Source organism: Onychomys torridus, chromosome 5 (genome assembly GCF_903995425.1).
Source record: "Onychomys torridus chromosome 5, mOncTor1.1, whole genome shotgun sequence".
In the NCBI taxonomy this organism is placed as follows: Eukaryota; Metazoa; Chordata; class Mammalia; order Rodentia; family Cricetidae; genus Onychomys; species Onychomys torridus.
The window spans coordinates 95,739,910-95,761,547 of NC_050447.1; the positions used below are offsets into that span (position 1 = coordinate 95,739,910).

At 42.9% G+C, this 21,638-nt stretch overlaps 1 protein-coding gene across 1 annotated transcript in view; it reads left to right on the top strand.

Moving 5' to 3' along the window:
- The first annotated feature begins 4,932 nt into the window (after window positions 1–4,932).
- Window positions 4,933–21,638, top strand: part of Aoah (acyloxyacyl hydrolase) — a 212,685-nt gene continuing 195,979 nt past the window's right edge. The window contains exon 1 of the mRNA XM_036188387.1: window positions 4,933–5,336. Coding sequence (XP_036044280.1) covers window positions 5,210–5,336 — 127 coding nt within the window. The 5' untranslated portion in view covers window positions 4,933–5,209. The remainder of the gene's footprint in view (window positions 5,337–21,638) is intronic.

Genomic DNA, 21,638 nt, shown 5'->3' on the forward strand with positions numbered 1-21,638 from the left:
GGGCACACATCGAGACCACCTTTCTTCTTTCTCCTGACTAGCGATCACTCTATGTGCTACCTTCCTGCTCCACAAGCAGTTCATTTAGAGGTTCTGAGCTTGGCCAATTGTCACTGGGCTGTCCTTCACTCACCCTGGGCTCGGCAGGCACGAGTCTTTGAGGAAATAAACTGTGCCATCTTGACACCAAAAGTGTGACAGACCTGGAGGAAATTATGTAACTCTGGACTTTACACTCTAGAGGCGCTGACCTCTGGCTTCCTCATTTCTTTCTGCACAGTCCTTGGACTGCCTCTGGAGCCCCTCTTCATACATTAGCCCTTTACTGCCTCCAATGCCAACTTTTTTCCTCAGCATTGACACTAAGCTTTAGTACTGAGACCCAAATTTAATGCCTCAAATGCTTTTCAGTTATGTAATACTCCTAATAACAACACCTAAAAAAATTCTTTCCCTTCCACACTGCAGTACCTAACATATGTTCTTTATTTTGCTCTGTTTCACTCACTTTCCCCCACTAATATTTCCTGGGTATCTGCCTGAAGTACATACAATACATGTTCTGTCGTGATGTCACCAAATACCTGTGCAGGAACCCACAGCCCCTGGGAGACACAGATGTAGAGTGATGCCAACGTGTCTGGGGAACAGTGACACTGGAGCAAAGTACGCTCGACAGAGGACAGGGAGCCCTTCTAAGAAGAGTGACCTTGAAGGGAAAGGGGCAGGCTGCAAGACTAGGAGAAGGCTATTACAGGCCAGCGGTGGCACACGCCAAGGAAGTGGGGCATAGCTATTTGGTCATATCTTGGGGCATCAAACACAATTCAGCATGATCAGAATGCAATGCACAAGAAAACTGTGATTAGAAACACAAGAGGAGACAGAAACAGGCTTCAGATGACACAGATCTGTGAGACCATCTGAATCTGTTACTCTTGATGTGATGGGCACCAGGGAGCTTTGAGGTCTTAAATAACAGAGTGGTATGACATGTCCTTTCGGCTGAGATACTTATTTTTTCTTTTACTCTTTTTCATTTTTGTTGTGTTCCTGTGGCTTTCTTTCTTTCTAAGCTCATATTTATCTCAGCAGGGGGTCATATAGGGAGCTCTTTGCAATGGATATTGACTTCCCCAGATCTGTGAATGTATCATCCCTACCCTTGCTTCCTCCAGCTTTTCCTCCCAGTGGAAACACTGGGAGGATGCTCAGATGAGGGCTTGATTTCTGCATTTTGACCACCTGCTCTCTGCTACCCACCACGCAAAGCAGTTTCGGGACTCTTTTACCATGTCTCTTCTCTAACTCCAGTCACAAGGACTTGTAATGCCTTTTGAGGATCACAGACTGACCCACTGGTCCAAGCTCACATGAGTATTTGGGTCTTGGAGTTAAATAGTTCCCGTCCACTGGAGTACAGACATGTCTCCATTATCTAGATGCTGGATGGCACAGACCTCTTGACCACCACTGCTTTCTTTGGCCAAGTAACATAAGGATTCCACACAACTGCAGGATTCAGTGTCATCTACCTGAAACACAAAGCATTTTCTAGCATTCTGGTTGTCCTTAATTTTCAGCTTCCTCTGTGATCATATCATAAGAAAGTATGTAGCTAATCCATAGGTTTATTTTTTTGAAATGTAATTGCAAACCCCCACTAAGACAGGAGCCTACTTATACACAGGTCCCACCCTGGTGAGCCTCAACAGCTGAGCCTCAACTGAGGTTTACACCTGGGCTTTTGACAGCTTCATTTCTGTGAATAACCTAGGATGTGGGTTAAATGCTTCCAGGGCGCATCTATATATGCCCATCCCTCCCCCACCCCCCACAAAACAACAACAACAACAAAAAAAAACCAAGTAAAATTATGTTTCTATTCATCTTCCTAAAACTTGTAATAAAGGATAATAAAAATTCAGAAAAAATTCCACATACACTTATATATGGTTGATATAAGGCAGTTTAAATACCAATACCATATTTTTCAAAGCCTGATGTTTTGCTGATTACATTGCCCACAGACTAAAGACTACTCATGCCCACTTCCCTGGCAGTTGTGAGTGAACACGTGATTCCATTTCCCAGTACCCTTTGCAACTAGGTATAGCCAATGAAATGCAAGCAGGAATGTTGGAGGAGATTTTTTCTCCTAAGAGAACATGTGTGTTTGCTCTTTATTCTGCTTCCTTTTTCTGGTGACCTGCAGCATACACGTGGTGGCTTGGGTGCTAGCAGTCATTTCAAGCTGTGAGCGACTCCTGAGGATGAAAGCAGTCCTAGGGTAGTAGGTTGGCCTCTGGATTTCCTTATCTAAGGTGAATTGAATGAACCACATTCTTAGTGAAGCTGTATTTGCTTTATTTAGTGATGAGCATTCAAATTTACCTTTATAGCTCTGAGCCCCAGGTAAAGATGGGTTAAACCCACCTGGCCTCTGACGTCCTCCTAAGATAACCTGTGACTCCCTGAAGCCTGTGTTTACATGGCTTGCCCACCTCTGTATTTGCTTCTGGCAGACTCTCTTAGCTCTCTGCCTTGCTCTTTTCCAAACAGGAAACTCAGCCATTCATTGATATCCACACACTTCACACAAAGTCTGGGCACCTCATCATCTCTCTAACACATGCACAGGGTGCAGTTTTCAGGATCACAAAACACCAGCCTCCTGCTGCAGAAAGAAAGGCTGAGGTTTGCATCTGAGCAGAAAAACAAAGGGCTGCAGGGAAGGAATCTCATTCTCAAGAACAGATTTTAAGAAAATCAAAACTGGAGCGTCTGACAGCAGGAGTCCTCTGGGGATGTCACACCACAGGTGGCTTCTTACCTGGCTGATCAGAAATATAGGGTCATTTGATTTCAATACCTGATGAACAAAGGGAGCCCTGATGGGAAAGGATACTCTCAGTCTGAGAGCCCCCACTTTTGTGGTGAGGACCACTGAGGTTTGGTTAGTGGTGGTATGTGCATGTACATGTTGCTTCTAGTGTCAGCTGGCTGCCTCGCTCACCCATTTCTGCATTCCTTTGGCATTGCCCACCAAGAAATCAGCTGTCCAATGTGAAGTACACTGCTGTTTACTGAATGCCTGTTTTATAGTAGGTTCTACCCTTCCATACCTCTGTGAAGGAAACCATCTTAACTCCTTTTCTAGCCGAGGCATGTCACCAGTGAGAGGGTAAAACTAATTCAGGGTCACTTAGTGGGCCAACTCAACAGTCTGAGTGCACCAGATGTTTTCAACGCTCCCAACTCCTGGGATGGTTGTGGGTGGAGCTGACTGGATCGCATGTAGAAGATGAAGGTTTTCTGTGCATGCTTACAGCTGCGCATTGAGACCAACTTGAGGGTCCCAAATGCTTTTCTTTAGTCTCTGGGTCAGACAGACTTGATCATGAACTCTTGAAGTTTCACTGGCCCAGAAAAAAAAATGTTCAGTAAAGTCTGCCCTTTTATGTTTATGATAATTTTCCCAAACATTACATATTACCCTGCAACTATCATGCAGCCTTAGAATTCTCTCTAAGGTAGGCCTGGGCCATAGATGTGATTGCACCTTCACCGGGGTAAGAGCCAGAGCTTTAGTTTACTATGCATTTACTTCTTGCCTGGCATGGTGCTTTTCAGTTCCCCATCACCTGAATACTACCATTACCCATGGTAACCGAGGAAATTGGAGGAAGAAAGTCGACTCACTTGCCTAATACATTCCTCACATGAAGGTAGATACGAGAGTCAAACATGAGCTCTTGTTCTTCAGTCACTCCATCAATGTCTAAAGCTTCCCTGGACCAGAAGGTCAGGGACCAAAAGCAGCAGCACCTTGGCCAAGCAAAAGATCTGCACAAGGTCAAGTTAGCATTCAGCAGGCAGCACTAATTGTCCTCTGGAGAGGACACCAAAGTAAGAAGGGGACATGTGAGGGTGTGTCCAGGGAGAGTGCGTGTGGAGTGGGGATTGAGGGTGGGTATGATCAAGATACATTGAATAAATATATGAATTGTTTTAAATGATACTAGATTAAAAATGCTAACCAATTTAAATAGCTTTAATAATTCTAAGCCTGTAATAAGTTCTTCTTGGAGCCAAAACAGGAAGGGACAGTCACACAACCTTTTATTCTTATCTGGACTTGGGTAATTTAGCCTCAGAGCTTGTCTGAATGTTACATACAACTTTGGTGTAATCTATCTAAGAAACAATTATCAAGGCATTCAGATTATGTACCTTTCATTTCCAAGTCCCCGTTTCCAGATTGCTTTCCCCAGAAAAACGGTGCCAAATTCTCACCATCAAAGCAGAAAAATCAGTCCCTCAAAAGTGAACAAATCACCTACAGGTGGGAAACAAACACATTCTGAAATGCTGAGGGAAAATGATGCTGCCTGCCCAGGCAAGTAAATAATAGGTAGCTAACTCACATCTTTTTTCTTATTAGATTTAAGATCCAGTCCTGCTGACAGCCCATTGTTTCCTGCATACCAAATGGAAGGCTTTAAGAAAGCTGGGCCCTGCAAAGAATAGTCTCTCTTTGCTGGAGAAAAGTCACCACTCAACCAGAAAGTTCTCTGACAAAACAAGCAGTCCATCCTCACATACACAGCCATTTAAAAGAAAGTGAAGTAAGTTTAAATATAATCCTGCATTACATATTATAACCACAATTATTCTACATTACAACTGTAACTTCTTCACTATGTGGGTGCTGCCACTCAGATTGCTGAAGGACTGTGTACAGGTGGAGTGAAGAGTTCTTCTTTGATTTTAGTTTTCGTTTAGTTTTGTTTTGCAAGAACGAATGGGGAAGGACCTCTCCTCTCCTCCAACCCGACAGAGTGCTCGGCAAACCTCAAGGTTCTTGTGGTTTATGGTTACTGACTTCAGCCCGAGGCCGGAAGTGCTGTTGCTGTCACTGTGTAACTTGAGCATTTCTTTCCCTGAAGTCTTTGCTCAGAGGGACTGCCCACCAAGGACTTCTCCAGCTCTTCCCAGACCCGGAGCCTCTCTCAGAGGTCTCAAAATAGCCAGTTCCCTGTGTGTGCTCGCGCGCGCGTGCGTGCACACGGGATTGCATCACACTTGCTGCGAAGTGTGTTTATGGCAGCCTGCATTTGGGGTGTGGTAACTATAGAGAGGCCAAGGAGGACTGGGAAGTAGAGTGATCTTTGGGACCAAGACGGTGTCTCCTGGTACACATCTCAGGATGAAGTCCCCTTGGAAAGTCCGCAAGGCCACCTCTCTCTTTCTTCTCCTGCTCTCTCACTCATTGGCCTCTGCACCCTATGAGGACCAGCCAGGTGCCAGCTACTCCAACGGCCACAACTGTGCAGGTATGTACATTTAAAATTTTTTTCTATATGTTCATAACAATGAAGTCTGATACTTTGCTTAAAGTTAGATGGGATGGCATATACTTATCTGTATCCCTAGCACTCAAGAGAAAGAGGCAGGAGGATCACCAGATGGAGGCTAGTCTGGGCTACATATTGAGACCCCTGTCTCAAAAAAGAAACAAACAAAAGTCCTCTTCTGTTTTTGGACAGGTTTTCTTTGGGATCAACTTCTCTAATAGTCTGAAATTCTCAGTTGTCTCCATGGCTCTGACCTAAGACATCTGGGTTAGGTTGCCATCCCCCCCCTCCTCCTCCTCCTCCTCCTCCTCCTCCTCCTTCTCCTCCTCCTCCTCCTCCTCCTCCTCCTCCTCCCTCCTCCTCCTCCTCCTCCTCCTCCTCCTCCTCCTCCTCCTCCTCCTCCTCCTCCTCCTCCTCCTCCTCCTCCTCCTCTTGCTGATCTATTGCTGGCTCTTACCTCACCTTCTCCCTAACCCTGTGTCCTTCTTAGTGGACGAGGCTAATGATATGGACTTCACAGGAGAACTGTGAGAACTAAGATCATGCGTGCAGGTATACAGCGAGAGCTCAGCCCCCTAAGCTTCCTTCATTCTTTGGGGAATCTCACTGTGGAGGTCCAGCAGAAACTCTGAACACTGACTGAGATATGGCCTAGTGACTTCTTCATAGGAACATCTTATTTCCAGTTTCTCTTTGTATTTGCTTTGTGTCTTCTGGGGATAATAAGGAATAAGGTGAAAACTTCTATACTGGCTAGATTTATGTCAACTTGACACAAACTGAAGTCACCTGAGAGAAGGGAGCCTCAACTAAGCAAATGCCTCCATGAGATTGGAAAGTCTGTAGGGCATTTTCTTAATTAGGGATTGATTGGGGAAAGCCCAACCCATTGTGGGTGGTTCCTTCCCTGGCTGGTGATCCTGAGTTCTATAAGAAAGCAAGCTGAGCAAGCCAGTAAAAGGCACTCCTCCATGGCCCCTACATCAGTTCCTAGCTCCCAGGTTCCTGTTGGGGTTCTTACCAAGACCCCCCCCCCCTCAGAGATGGGCTATTACCTGGAAGTATAAACTGAAATAAACCCTTTCCTCTCCAAGTTGCTTTTGGTCATGGTGTTTCATCACAGCAATAGAAACCCTAACTATAACACCTTCCATATTCATATTATATATGGAGCATGTAGCAGTAGAGGGAACTGAGATAGCATGGGCAATGATGCCACATAGAGTCAGAATTAAGAAACAATTATTCAGTAAGCAGACTTCAACATGGAATCCTAAACAAAAAGAACCCTAGGGATAAGTGTGATGGCCAAATACTACACACAGACAATTCAGGCACAAATTCTGACACTTACGAATTACATGTAGAGGCAGTATCAAAAAGTCTGAATTAGTCATGTTTTGCCAAAGCCATGATCATATTATGCACATCAGGGAACTCATCTCTACATCCAAATATTCCTTTAAAAATAAAACCCAAAGAACCAGATTCAGGAGGTGCCAGGTCATCTTCGTTCGGTCTTTAGTTTCCTAAAATCCCAACTTAACTGCCATCTCATTTTCTCACAACACATCTGTAAGCCTGTCAAATGGAATACACTGAGGAAAGGGTCCTGGGAGTCAGTTCCATTTCCAGGCTGGCTTCAAGTGGAGTTACTGGGTTTGGGCCAGCAATCTACCCTGAGATCCCCAGATCTTCACATCAGTAGAATGGACATAAGGTTCCTATTTCCTTCCCTGCTTGGTCCCCAGAAAGGCTATGGGGAGTTGGAAGTTGTGTTAAGAGAATTCCAGGAATTTGTTCTATGTATCTATTGTTGCAGAGCAAATGAAAATAATAATCATTTGTTGCCACATGATTTTGTGGGTAAGGAATTTGGGCAGAGCCTGGATGGTGATTTTCTGTGCACGTGGGGGTGACTGAGTTGATGGGTAGATGGAAATGGTGGATTGATGGGTAGGAAACTAAGATAACTTTACTCATATGTTTAGTGCTTTGGGGGCGAAGGATGGTTAGAAGTGTACTTCATCTAGGAAAGTCCCTTGGATACCTACCCTCAGTGGTCCCAGGAGGGGGTGACTTGTTACATGACAGCACATGAATCCCAGAGAGAGAATTCTCCTGGGAAATTTTATGCAGAGGTTTATTGTGTGCAGAAAGTGTCCCTCCAAACAGTTCAGCATACTAATTCCCTACATGGTCACTGAATGGCTAACAGACAGTGAGCTCTGGGGTGTGAACCAAGAATACAAAGATAAATACCAAAAAATTTTAAAGTGTTTGTCTTCAAGAAAGTTACTGCTCATTTTAGAGAAAAGTCTAGAGACTGGTAAAGATTAAAATCCCAACTAGGCACTGAGTGTGACTAAAACACAGCCTGCCTGTACACCACAGTGCTGGAGGTGGATCCACAGAGGTCACACAGCATGCGGCAAGGCTAACCAGACCAGCAGCAGGCAACTAAAGGCTGTCTACCCACAAAGTCCCCAAAGGTGGCAGACATGATGATATTTTGGTGCTGGAGAGACAACACAACCATTAAGGGCATTGACTGCTCTTCCAGAGGACCTGGATTCTATTCCCAGCACCTACATGGTGGTTTTATAAAGGACCCAGGTTCTATTCCCAGCAATACATGATGGCTCACAACTGTGTGTAACTTCAGTTCTAGGGGACCTGACACCCTCACACAGACACACATGCAGGCAACACACCAATGCTCATAAAATAAAAATAAGTGAATTTTAAAAAAAATTCAGAATTTTAGACATTTTTGTATTGGAAGATGACCAGTGAAAAGTGGGAGATTCAGTTATCTCAAAGACTCTGCAGCAGGCCCCTCCCCTCTCAAAAACCCAGGGCAATGAAACCTATGGAACAAGAGATGAGAAGCTGGACAGTCCAGCGCAGCAAGAATTCATCTTTCTTGCTCATTACCTACAGTCTCAATACACAACCCTTCCTTGATCAGGGAAGTGTGTTCTTCCCTTAACTAAAATCAAATAAGTAAAAAACTTCACAGGAACTCAAGCATCCTAGACACCTCCCCTGCAGTGGAAGTAGTTCCTGTTTCCTGTCCATAATAGTGTTCCATGGCCTGAGTTCCTCCATGTCCATGAACACGAGCATTTAAATATCACAGTTGTTCTTACAGAGCTTCAGAAGCTCCTGCTCTGCAGTCATTTTTGTGCAGCTCCCCAACGCTTACAGAAATGCATGTCCTATACACATATATTTGTGACAGATGTCATTTTAGGTAAATACAAAAGGACAATGCTCTGTCTTTTTCAAGGATCCTAGTGTTTTTGTTTGCTCTTCCTCCCATCTCCTGTCTTACCCTCCATCTCCCCTCCTCAGCGGGAGCCCCCCATGTTTCTCATTTCTCCCTTCATGGAGCCTCTGCCTCGCTGTTCCCCATTCTACAGTTCCTCCCTTCTTGGCCCCTTTCTACGTCCCTAGTCCCAGTGGTGTTCTAGGGTTCACAGTCACATTTATCGATTTGGAGCGAAAAATCACAAACAAGAGCACACAGCGTTTTTCTTTCTGGGTCTGAGTTACTCGAGTCAGTGTAATATATTCTATTCCTTTACCTCCAAATTTCATGATTTTCAATAGAGTTTTCTTTTTCATATTCCAACACACACACACACACACACACACACACACAGGTCCCATGTCAAATCTATGACTCGCTAATATTTTTTCCTATTCGGTGAGTTTTTCTTCAGTTTCTAACTGTGTCCCCTCTAGGATAAATTCTTTTTGAGTTGATGAGTCCCCACTTTCCTTTAGTCTTTTGTGCTGCTGGGGTGATAGAAGTAATAGCCGTATTTCTAAGTGGCTGTTGTCAATATTCCACTCTATTTTTTGTGTGTGTGTCCCTTTATCTTCTTTCCCAGACACTGAGTCCCTAAGCAGCATATGGCAACCAGGCATGTAATGCCTACTTAGATTACAAGTTTGTGGAATTGAATTGGGCCCGAGACAAGCTGAAGGGCAGCATGCATGGTTGGCAGGTGTGGAGCCCTAGATTTAGTTCCCACTGCCCCCAAATGAATAAAAGAATCCCAATGAGTTAAGATGAGCATGTAAAGGAGGAAACTTTCTTAGGATAATCCAAGGAATGAAGGTTAGAATTGAAAGTCAGAGAAATGGTGGATCCTAAACATCAAGCCAGGTGTCACGAAATGGTGACTGTCAGCGATCTGGGGCATCCTCTCGATGCTGGCTCCAATTGTGTCCTGCAGATGATCTTGTTCTGTTGCTCTCTGTCCTTTGGTCAGGTCTGTGTGGTGGTACAGCTCAGATTCCTGGGCCCTCCCTATGGTTGCCAATCCCAGATTCATACTCTTAAGAGAACCTGGGCTGCCATCACGCCACTGAATAGGAGGCAAGTAGGAGGAGGTCCTAGGGACAGACAGATACAGTTCCCGGAGGAGTGGTGTGGTTGCAACTGAGCAGACTCTGCAAAAGGAGTCACCACAGAAGGTGCAAGGCTATAGAGCAACATCCCCAAGACAACAAACAGCCTAGCTTCCAACCAGGAGCCTTAAACTGGGGAATTGAACACCAGACACAAGAACATGGGTCTTAACCTCACCCTGAGTGAGGACTAGCTATGGGAATTCCCTGTTATCAACACTTCACTAGCCATCACGTCTGCCCTCTGAACAAGGGCTCACTGGACTGTGCCTCGACTTTTCAGAGGTTATGGAATCAGTAATAAGCCAGGTTCTGTTCCCTAAAACATCAGTTTCAGTACAGGATGATTTACAGGCCAACATAGTCTGTATGCTTTTCATTGACACTTATTAAACTAATTCATTGAGTTTTGAGGGTTTTAAGGTACTATTTAACACCAAAGAAGCCACTTAAGGGTTTTAAAGACCCATTTATTCTCTCATTCATGTTTTATTAAGCATGCCTTCAGAGTCAGGCATCTCCCCTTCTGCACATCCCAGCATGCTCAGAAACTCTGGTTGGAACAAGAGACAAAGGTGTGAATAGGAAAGAGTGTCATTAACAGGAAAGGTTTGGACAGAACGGGAAGAGAAGCTTGCAAATTCAGGGTCATAATTTAGATGTCACAGACTTCAATCACTCTTTCTCTGTAACTGGGCAGTAATTCATAGACAGCATTTCTGTGGGTAGCAGAGAGCTTTGCCTCTTGCCATCCGTGCTTCCTTTGGGTATCACGAGTTCCCCTCTCATAGTGGCTTCAGTTCCCAAACCATCTTGACATCCATAGATCTCAGACTTTGGAGTGGGCTCCATCCTTAGCCCTCAAGAGCTTGAGCTGCTGCCAAGGCACAAGGCTGAGAGTTCATGGGGTGTGGGTGGGGAGGGGGTGTGGGTGAGGTGGGGAGGAAATCTCACAGCAGTCCGTGGCCCCAGCCTGCTGTTCTGCCTCTCACTTGCAGTCCAAGGACTTACAAGAGTTTTGCTAGGTCACACTCTGGTTCCTGGGTGCCACTCTGCACTTATCCCTCACTTTGGTAATCTTGTGTATGCTCCTCTCCTTCTGTCTTTACTTTTAAATTATCATTGAATTTAGTCCAGTCTTTATGTAAATGGCAGCTTCCTGATCATTTGAGTTGTCCTCATTCTATCTACTTTCTTTTTTCTGTGGTATCCTGGGGTCAAAACCTTGAAAAGAAAAACCAGAGAGACACAACAAAGAAAAAAAATAAATAAAGGGTCTATGACTTTGGGGCAAGGTCACAGAGTGAGCAGAGCTTTTTAAAAAAGTAGCAGCATGCTAGTCTTTAGGGAAACAGTTAATAATACTTTTTTCCCTTTTTATGAGTGCTCTGTGGGAAAGAGGAAGGAATGAAAAAGTTGCACAGTATCAAATGAAATCCCCAAGAAGTTATAATGTGCCGATCAGTCTCTATAGATCTTCCTAGACAGACTGAATATAGGAATGTCAGTTTACAATGTTCGTACAGTTCTTTCTGAATCGTGAGGTCACTCATGGTCTGTATTTTCTGTCTAGTACTTTACTGAATTTTCTAGCTGTTCACCTGGATACAATAGGATGAACAAGGGTTAAAAAGTCCAGGCTCATAGATGGATAAACTCTGACTCTGCCACTCTACACATTAGGCATCGGGGGCATTGCTTAACCCTCTGCACCTTCCTTCCCAGAAAGATGAGAATGGCACAGGGTAAGGTATCAGGTTAAACATGTAGATACCATGGTGGACTTAGGACTGTCTTGGCACATCACACGTTCTCAAAAGGGCTGTGATTATCCAAACTTGAGAATCAAGAAAGAAATATACTGAAGCTGTGTTCTAAAAGTCCTGAGATTAAGTCTGTTGCAATGTAGAGTCCAAGGAAACAGAATGATAACTTGTGAAAGTACAGCTTGTGTCATTCTGAGAGGGTTTGAAGGAAAGATCCTCTACAAGGAAAGATTTTCCAACAGTTTCCTGAAAATGTGAATACTGTGCAGATATAGTATCCCAAGTCTCTAGGGAATAAACTGGACAGTCAGAATAACAGCTGCCTGCAGAGATGGGTGATGGTTAAAAATGTAGTTTTGTAGCTCAGCAAGAGAGGAAACTTCACAAATCTAGAGTCTACCCTGGAGCTATTGTCACAATCTAGGGATTATCCCCATCCTGTAATGAGAGCCACACTTAAGACAGACTCCCAGACATTGGGGAGGCAGCCTGCATGATCCTCAGGACCCACATGCTGCAAAGAGAGAACTGGTTCATCCAAGTTCCCCCCTGACCTCTGCACACAGGCTAGGGTATGAAAATGTACTGATACAGCACAATACTGTGTCCAATGGATATATACTAAGAAAATTTAAAAATAAATAAGATGATTGCACGGAGCATGGCTTTCTATAGATGTATAATAAATTGTTCTCCATTAATAAACTCAAAATTACACGTGTTTGTTGTTTCATAGTTTCTGTACATCAGAAGTCTGGACATGATGTAATTGGGTTCTTTGCTAAGGATTGAAAAGGTTGAAACAGATGTCAGATGGGTCTTGTCTTCGATACTGTTCTATTGCTGTGAAGAGACACCATGGTCACAGCAACTTATAAAATAGAGCATTTAATTGGAGACTTGCTTACAGTTTCACAGGGTGAATCGTGACCATCATGGTAGGGATCATGACAGTAGGCAGGGAGGCATGGAGCTGGAGCAGTTGCTGACAGCTTATATTCTGATCTGCAAGCTGGAGGCAGAAAGAAAGGGAATTATTGGGTCTGGTAAGGGCTTTTGAAACATCAAAGCCCACTGGAGACACATCTCCGCTAACAGCCACACTCCCTAATCCTTGCTACCAAACATTCAAATATATGAGCCTCCAGGAGGAGAGGGAACATTCTCATTTGAACCAACACAGGGCTGAGCTCTCATTTAGGACCTCACTTTGACTGTTGACAGTATTCAGACACTCCCATTAGCAGAATCAGGGTCCCTTTGCTTACTAACTGCCTTCTGTCAATGACTAGACAGAGGCTGCTGCTTAGTGGAAGATGTCAGCAACATGCTGATTTATTTTCTGTCCAGCTCCACCTAGAGAAAACTCAACTTTTAAAAGGATTTGTTGACTATTTTAGGCCCACTCCAGAAAACACAGTAACCCAAAATAAATTGGTTAGTATCCCAATTACATACACAAATCCTTTTGTTATTGTGTTAAAAAAAGAGCAGAGTGACATTAAACACACCAACCCCCTCAGAGGACTACACCAGGAACAAAAAGCCTTACAATTCTGCCTCACAAACACTGAAATACTCAAAATGGGAAAGGCCACCAAACTGAATAGTGTGATAGTATCGTAAGAGGATCTCTGGCTTATGCCCAAAGTCATTCTCCAAATACACATGAATAGCCATGTACATGTAACAGAGATCAATAAATATAGAATAGTTTCTGTCTGGATGAGAGTTTTACTGATGCAATTTTTGTATGTTTTATGGGATTTATTTTTTCAGTCTTGGAAACTTTTAGATTTAAGCTTTTACTCAAAAACTTCACGCTGCACATTTGGAAAGAAAAACAAATTGCTCCAATGCCATATCCTTTTGCTGATAAGCTAACTGGTTTACAGTTATCAAAGTATGAACAAAATCTCTTGGCTGTGTCTGAGGAGACTGATTGACCAGAAGTTCAGTACTATGGAGAGATAGGAAGGTTATAGGTCTGGAGGCTAATTACCTTATGTTCAACTAGCGTCAGCAGCAACTTCAAATACAATTGTATTGAAAGTATTTTGCCAATGTTCAGCAAATAGACTTTGAACAGACACGTAAGATGATAATAAGGGGCTAAATGAGAAGTCTAGACTTGAAAAACAATAATAATTCACTAGCTAGGCTGGGCAGATTTTAGTTCACAGAAGAAAGGATCCATGTGCCTGAACATAGATCAATGGAAATTATCCAAAACAAAGCTAGAGCAAAAGCAGACTTGACAGAAATGACCCAAACCTCAGGAACATGTGCTACAGTGTCCAGTATCTCAGCATCTGTGGGATGGTTGTTCTAAGAGGAGAGGAAGACAGAGGAAGTTTGTAAAACTACCTGAAAAAAAGATAAAAGTCAACACTGCTTCAAAACTGAGGGAAGATATTAATCCACTGATCCAAGCCTCTTAAACTTCAAACAGAATAAATACAGACCAAATCTTGACACCTCATAGCCAGTCTCCTGAAAACAAATACAATTTGAAGCCCTTGAACACAACAGAAATATGATATGTCCTCTGCAGGAAAACAGACTAGCTAATTTATACTGTTTCATTATAGAGCTGTGGAGGCAGAAGGCAGTAGAATGACAGAAGGCATGAAAGGGGACAAAAAGCTATTAACCCAGAATTCTATGCCATATTAAACTATGACTTAAAGTGAGCATAAAATATGAATACATTTCCTGATGAATAAAACTGAGAAGCATTGCTAGTAAATTTGTCATACAAGAAGAATTAACAGGGAGCTGGAAAGATGACTTAGTGGTTAAGAGCACTTACTGCTCTTACAGAGGGCCCAAGTTCAGTTTCCAGCACCCACATGGTAGCTCACAACCATGCACACAGACAGTGCACATACATACACGCAAACAAAATGTTCATACACATAAAAAAAGAAATAACTCTTAAAAATAAGTGCTGTAAGGGCTGGAGAGGTGGCACAGTGAGTAAAGCTCTTGCTGTATAAATGCCAGGACCATAATTCAGTCTCTACTACCCATGCAAATATCTGGCAAGTGTGGTGATCTGCCACTAATCTCGACTTAGAAGGAAGAGGCTGTATCAGTTCCTTGGTTGAATTTTTGCGGTCACTCATGTATACTAACATGTCATCTGCAAATAGGGAGAGCTTGACTTCTTCCTTTCCAGTTTGTATTCCCTTAATCTCCTTATGTTGTCTTATAGCTCTGGCTAGAACTTCAAGTACTATATTGAATAAGTAGGGGGGAGAGGGGACAGCCTTGCCTTGTTCCTGATTTTAGTGGTATTGCTTTGAGTTCCTCTCCATTTAATTTGATATTGGCTGTTGGCTTGCTGTAGATTGCCTTTATTATGTTTAGGTATGTTCCCTGTATTCCTGATCACTCCAAGACCTTTATCATGAAGGGGTGTTGGATTTTCTCAAATGCATTTTCTGCGTCTAGTGAGATGATCATGTGGTTTTTTTCTTTGAGATTGTTTATATGGTGTATTACATTGACGGACTTTCATATGTTGAACCACCCTTGCATCCCTGGGATGAAGACTACTTGATCATAGTGGATAATTGTTTTGATGTGATCTTGGAGTCTGTTTGACAGTATTTTATTGAGTGTTTTTGCATCAATGTTCATGAGGGAGATCGGTCCGTAGTTCTCTTTCTTTGTTGCATCTTTGTTTGGTTTAGGAATCAGGGTAATTGTAGCATCATAGAAAGAGTATGGTAATATACCTTCTGCTTTTATTATGTGGAACAATTTAAAGAGTATTGGTATTAAGTCTTCTTTGAAGATCTGGTAGAATTCTGCACTGACACCATCTGGTCCTGGGCTTTTTTTTGGTTGGGAGACTTTTAATGAGTGATTCTATTTCCTTAGGTGTTATTGGAATATTTGAATGGTTTGTCTGGTCTTAATTTAACTTAGGTATGTGGTACCTATCCAGAAAATTATCCATTTCTTTTAGATTTTCCAGTTTTGTGGAGTAGAGGTTTTTGAAATATGACCTGATGATTCTCTGGATTACCTCATTGTCTGTTGTTATGTCCCACTTTTCATTTCTGATTTTGTTAATTTGGATGCTCTCTCTCAGTCTTTTGGTTAGTTTGGATTAGGGCTTGTCTATCTTATTGATCTTCTCAAAGGACCAACTCTTTGTTTCATTAATCCTTTGTATTGTTCTCTTTGTGTCTATTTTATTGATTTCAGCTCTCATTTTGATAATTTCCTGGCGTCTGTTCCTCCTGCGAGATTTTGCTTCTTCCTGTTCAAGAACTTTCAGGTGTGCTGTCAAGTCACTAGTGTGAGATTTCTTCAACTTCTTTATGTGGGCATTTAGTGCTATGAATTTCCCTCTTAGCACTGCTTTAACAGTGTCCCATAAGTTTGGGTATGTGGTGTATTCATTTTCATTGATCTCTAGGAAGTCTTTAATTTCTTTCTTTATTTCTTCCTTAACCCATTGGTGATTCAGTTGAGCATTATTCAGTTTCCATGAGATTGTAGGTTTTCCATATTTTTTGTTGTTGTTGTTGACATCTAACTTTAAACCATGGTGGTCCGATGGAACACAGGAGATTATTCTAATTGTTTTGTATCTTTTGAGGTTTGCTTTGTGGCCAAGTATGTGGTCGACTTTAGAGAAGGTTCCATGGGGTGCTGAGAAGAAGGTATATTCTTTTTTGTTCAGGTGGAATGTTCTGTAGATATCGATTAAGTACATTTGAGTCATAACATCAGTTAAGTCCATTACTTCTCTGTTAAGTTTCAATTTGGCAGATCTGTCCAGAGGTGAAAGTGGGGTATTGAAGTCTCCCACTATTAATGTGTGGGGTTTCATATATGATTTAAGCTTTAGTAATGTTTCTATTACATATGTGGGTGCCCTTGTGTTTGGGGCATAAATGTTCAGGATTGAGACTCATCTTGGTGGATCTTTTCTATGATGAGTATGTAATGTCCTTCATCATCTCTTTTGATTGATTTTAGTTTGAAGTCTATTTTGTTGGATATTAGGATGGCTACACCAGCTTGCTTCTTAAGACCATTTGATTCGAAAGTCTTTTCCCAGCCTTTTATTCTTAGGAGGTGTCTATCTTTGAATTTGAGGTGTGTTTCTTGTATGCAGCAGAAAGATGGGTCCTGTTTTTGTGTCCATTCTGTTAGTCTGTGTCTTTTTATAGGTGAATTAAGTCCACTGATATTAAGGGATATTAATGACCAGTGATTGTTCATTCCTGTTATTATTTTTATTTTTTGGTGATAGTGTGTGTGTACTTCTCTTCTTTGGGCTTTACTGCTGTGGTGTTATCTATTGCCTGTGTTTTCATAGGTGTATCTGCCTTCCTTAGGTTGGAATTTTCCTTCTAGTGCTTTTTATAGGGCTGGGTTTGTAGATAAGTATTGTTTAAATCTGTCTTTGTCTTGGAATGTCTTGTTCACTCCATCTATGATGATGGAAAGTTTTGCTGGGTATATTAGTCTAGGCTGGCATCCTTGGTCTCTTAATGTCTGCATTATATCTTTCCAGGTCCTTCTGGCTTTCAAAGTCTCCATTGAGAAATCGGGTGTTATTCTGATGAGTTTGCCTTTATAAGGCACTTGGCCTTTTTCCTTTGCTGTCCTTAATATTCTTTCTTTATTCTGTACGTTTAGTTGTTTAATTATTATGTGGCAACGGGAGTTTTTTTGAGGGTCTAGTCTGTTTGGTGTTCTATAGGCTTTCTTGTATCTTCATAGGCATTTCCTTCTTTAAGTTGGGAAAGTTTTCTTTTCTGATCTTGTTAAATATATTTTCTGTGCCTTTGAGTTGGTATTCTTCTCCTTCCTCTATCCCTATTATTCATAGGTTTGGTCTTTTCATGGTGTCCCAAATTTCTTGGACATTTTGGGTCATGACTTTGTTGGTTTTAGTGTTTTCTTTGACTGATGAATCTATTTCTTCTACTGTATCTTCAACACCAGAGATCCTCTCTTCCATCTCTTTCATTCTGTTGGTTATACTTGCCTCTGAAGTTCCTGTTTGTTTACTCAGATTTTCTATTTCCAGCATTTCCTCTGCTTGTGTCTTCTTCATTTTTTCTATTTCCCTCTTCAGCTCTTGGACTGTTTCCCTTGTGTGTTTCCTTGCTTTTTCATTATTTTCCTTGAGGGCCTTACTGTTTTCTTCTGCTTTAATTGTTCTTTCCTCTAGTTTTTTATAGCAGTTTTCCCATTTTTTGTTTGTCTGTTCTTCCACTTTATTTTTGATTTCTTCTATATAAAGCTCTAGCCTCTTCATGATGTTACTTATAATTTTTTCTTCTGCTTCTTCCATTCTGTGATGTTCAGGTCTAGCTGTTGGAGAAGGGCTAGGTTCTGGTGATGCTGTATTGCTCTTTATTTTGTTGTATGTACTTCTTCCTTGATGTCTGCCCATCTCCTTGTGGATTCGTTCTTGGTCTTATCAGTGCACTTGGTCCAGACAGAGCTGATAGATTTAGGGAACCTCTCTCTGCTCCAAATGGACGCTCTGGGCTGGATGGGAGCTCTGGTCCAGATGACAATGCTGGCCAGCTGGGAGCTGGGGGCTGGACTCTGAGTCTCAGGAAGTCCCTGGGGTCTCCTTATCTTGTCCAGATGGGAGCTTCTCTTGTCCAGATGGGAGTTCCGGTACAGGATGGAAGCTCTGGTCCACATGGGAGTTCCAGGGCAGATGGTAGCTGGGGACTCTGGTCCAGATGGGAGTTCTGGGGCTGGATGGAAGCTGGGTGCTGGCCTCCAAGTCTCTGGAAGTGACTGGGGTCTCTCTGGTCCAGATGGGAGTTTAGGGGTGGAAAGGAGCTGGGGGCTGGTTTCTAAGTCTCTGGAAGTGGCTCGGGTCTCTGGCAGATGGGTGTGGGGGCAGGGCATGGAGGTTGTAGAGTTCACTGGAGTGTCTTGGAGAGGGGGAACCCTCCCCGTGGGGATGGGGGGTCCTGTCCTATGGCCAGAACCTGGGGCCCAGTTGGGCAGATCTTCCCTGGAGTGGCTGGTGCCACGGGCTGTAACCCAGGTGTGGGCCTCTCTGGGTGTGACCCCAGGCACTCACCTCTGGTCCAGGTGGGATTTCCAGGGCAGGATGGAAGTTGGGGGCTGGTCTTGGAGTCTCAGGAAGTGGCTAGGGTCTGGGACAGATGGGTATGGGGACAGGGTGTGGAGATTGCAGGGTCTGTCTGCAATCTTGGAAAAGGGGAGCCTTCCCACAGGGCCCACCAAATGGCTGGAAACTGGGGCCAAGTTGTGCAGGTCCTCCCGGGATGGCTGGTGCCCAGGGGTGGGACCAAGAGGCTGGTGCCTCTCTGACTATAACCCCAGGCACTCACCTCTGGTCCAGATGGGAGTTCCTGGTCAGGATGGAAGCTGGGGGGGTGGTTTCTAAGTCTCGGGAAGTGGCTGGGGTCTCTGGCAGATGGGTGTGGGGGCAGGGAGTGGAGGTTGTAGGGTTCACGGAGGGTCTTGGAGAGGGGGAACCTTCCCGGTGGGGGTGGGGGGTCCTGCCCTATAGCCAGAACCTGGGGCCTATTTGGACAGGTCTTCCCCGGAATGGCTGGTGCCCAGTGCTGGGACCTAGGTGCAGGCCTCTCTGGGTGTCACATGTTCACCTTTATATACACATTTGTTTGCATATGTGAAAACACTCATACACACATATATTGCCATATAAACATGTACCTGTGCATGCATACACACATTAAAATTAAAAAGGACTAACAGAGAAGTCCTTTAAACAGAAAGAAAACATAATACAAGGTAGTTTAGTCATAAGCAGAGGTAGAAAGCTCAGGTTATGGTACATATGAAAGGAGATATATTTTTACACACAAATATTTTTCTGAATATGTCGAGTGAAAATGTTTTTAAAAAGGTAATTTAAAGACTATTGTTTGGTCTACAACGTGAGAGAATTAGCCCAAAGGAGATAGGAAGAAATGGAACAGCACAGAAGCAAAGCTGTAAACTTTTGTGCTAATTAAATTGCTGTTAGCGTGATATAAATTTTGATAGATTGAAGCTGCACATTATAATTTAGGAACCACTGGGAATAGAAACATTCAAGTGAAACACGACTGAAAAAAATCACCAGGGAGAAAGTAGAACTAAAATATCCTTGTTTACACACACACACACACACACACACACACACACTCATATACACACATTCACATACCACCACCACCAACAACAACAACATAGATAGAAGACCAATGAAGAACACACATGAGCAACACATGCAGCTAGAAATCTTAGAGTGGCATTCTCTGTGGGGACCACACATGCCATTCAAAAGACAAGATAATCAGAACTAGGTTGTTCTTTCTAAAGTAACATCCAACTAGATTATGTATACTAGAGACATGCCTAGATTGAAGGGCATACATAGGTTGAAAATAAAAGGACAGGATATGATGGACCACAAGAAGAGAAACCACAGGCTTCTTACTTTGTGATACAAAATAGCTTTAAGCTATAGAAAAGTATAAAACCAGAGGCATCCTTTCTAATGATAAAGGCACCATTACACCAACAAAAGATAAATTGTTATATATTACTACTACATATTGTATTGTTCCTACATATGTGAAATTAATAGGATCCTTAAAATGTAAGAAACAGTGACAGAATTGTAAAGGAAATTTTGAAATTAAGAAATATAACTTAAGACTTGAACATTTCTTAAATCTTAATATATGGAATGAGACAAAAATGAGGATATAAGGATCTGAACAACACAAAAGACCTAGCAATAATCCCAGAGTTCTCCACCTAATGACAACATAATAGATGTTTTAGTATAGTTTTGCACAGCTTTATTTATTTTTCTTTATTAAGAAATGTTTTACTCATTTTATATACCAATGACAGATTCCCCCTCTCCTCTCTCCTCCTGCTCTACCTCAGCCTTCTCCCCCCAGCCAATCCCCCATTCCTTCCTTCGAAAAGGTAAGGCCTCCCATGGGGAGTAAGCAGAGCCAGGTACATTAAGTTGAGGCAGGTCCAAGCCCCTTCCTCTGCATCAGGGCTGCTCAAGGTGTCCCATCATATATAATGGCCTCCAAAATGCCAGCTCATGCACCAGGGACAGATCCTGATCCTACTGCTGGGGAGGTGGGGGGGGGGTTGGGGGGGGGGGGGGGACCCCTTAAGCAGACCAAGCTACACAACTGTCGTTTATGCAGAGGGCCTAGTCCAGTCTCATGGAGGCTCCACAGCTATTGGTCTAAAGTTAATGAGTTCCCACTAGCTTGGTTCTGTTGCCTGCAGATTTCCCCATCATGATCTTGGTGGCCTTTGCTCTTAGAATCCCTCTTCTCTCTCTTCGATATGTAAAGCAAACGATAACCAGCTATTATTTATTTTTAATGTGGATTCTAGGAATCAAACTCAGGTCAACATGCTTATACAGCAAATGCTATTCTACCAACTAAGTCATTTCCCCAGTCCCATTTTGAATTTTTAAAATTTTTATTAATTCTTTGAGAATTTCATAAAATGTATTTTGGCTATATTCACCCTTCGTGCCTTAACTCTTCCTAGACCCATGCCTCTCCCAGGCCACCTTTGTGTCCTTTTCTTCTCTTTTTTTTCAACCCATCAAAACCAAAAATATTTGTGCTGCCTAAATATTCTTGGATGAGTGGTCTTCCACTGGTCAGTGTACCAGGGGCTCCACTATAGAGAAAGCTTAACTTCCTTTCTCTCTATAGCTAACAATTGCCAATTGATCCACAATTAGAAGTGGTATGTCATGTCCAACTCCCCTCTCCATGCTGGGGTTTAGTCTTTCTTGAACATACAAAGGACTTGGGAATGTTGTTCACACCTGCTGTGAGTTCATGGGTGCATTTGCCCTCCTGGGTCCAGTACACACCATTTACCTACAGCCATCAACCACATCTGTCTGTTATTCTTTCTGTCCCCTCATCTTCAACGATCCCTATGCCTTGAACAGAGGGGTCCAGCATATATGTTACATTCAGGGCTGAGCATTCTGCATCTCTTACATTCTTTACCCTGGCCAGTTGTGGTCCTCTGTGCCATCTACTGCAAACAAAAGATTCTCTGA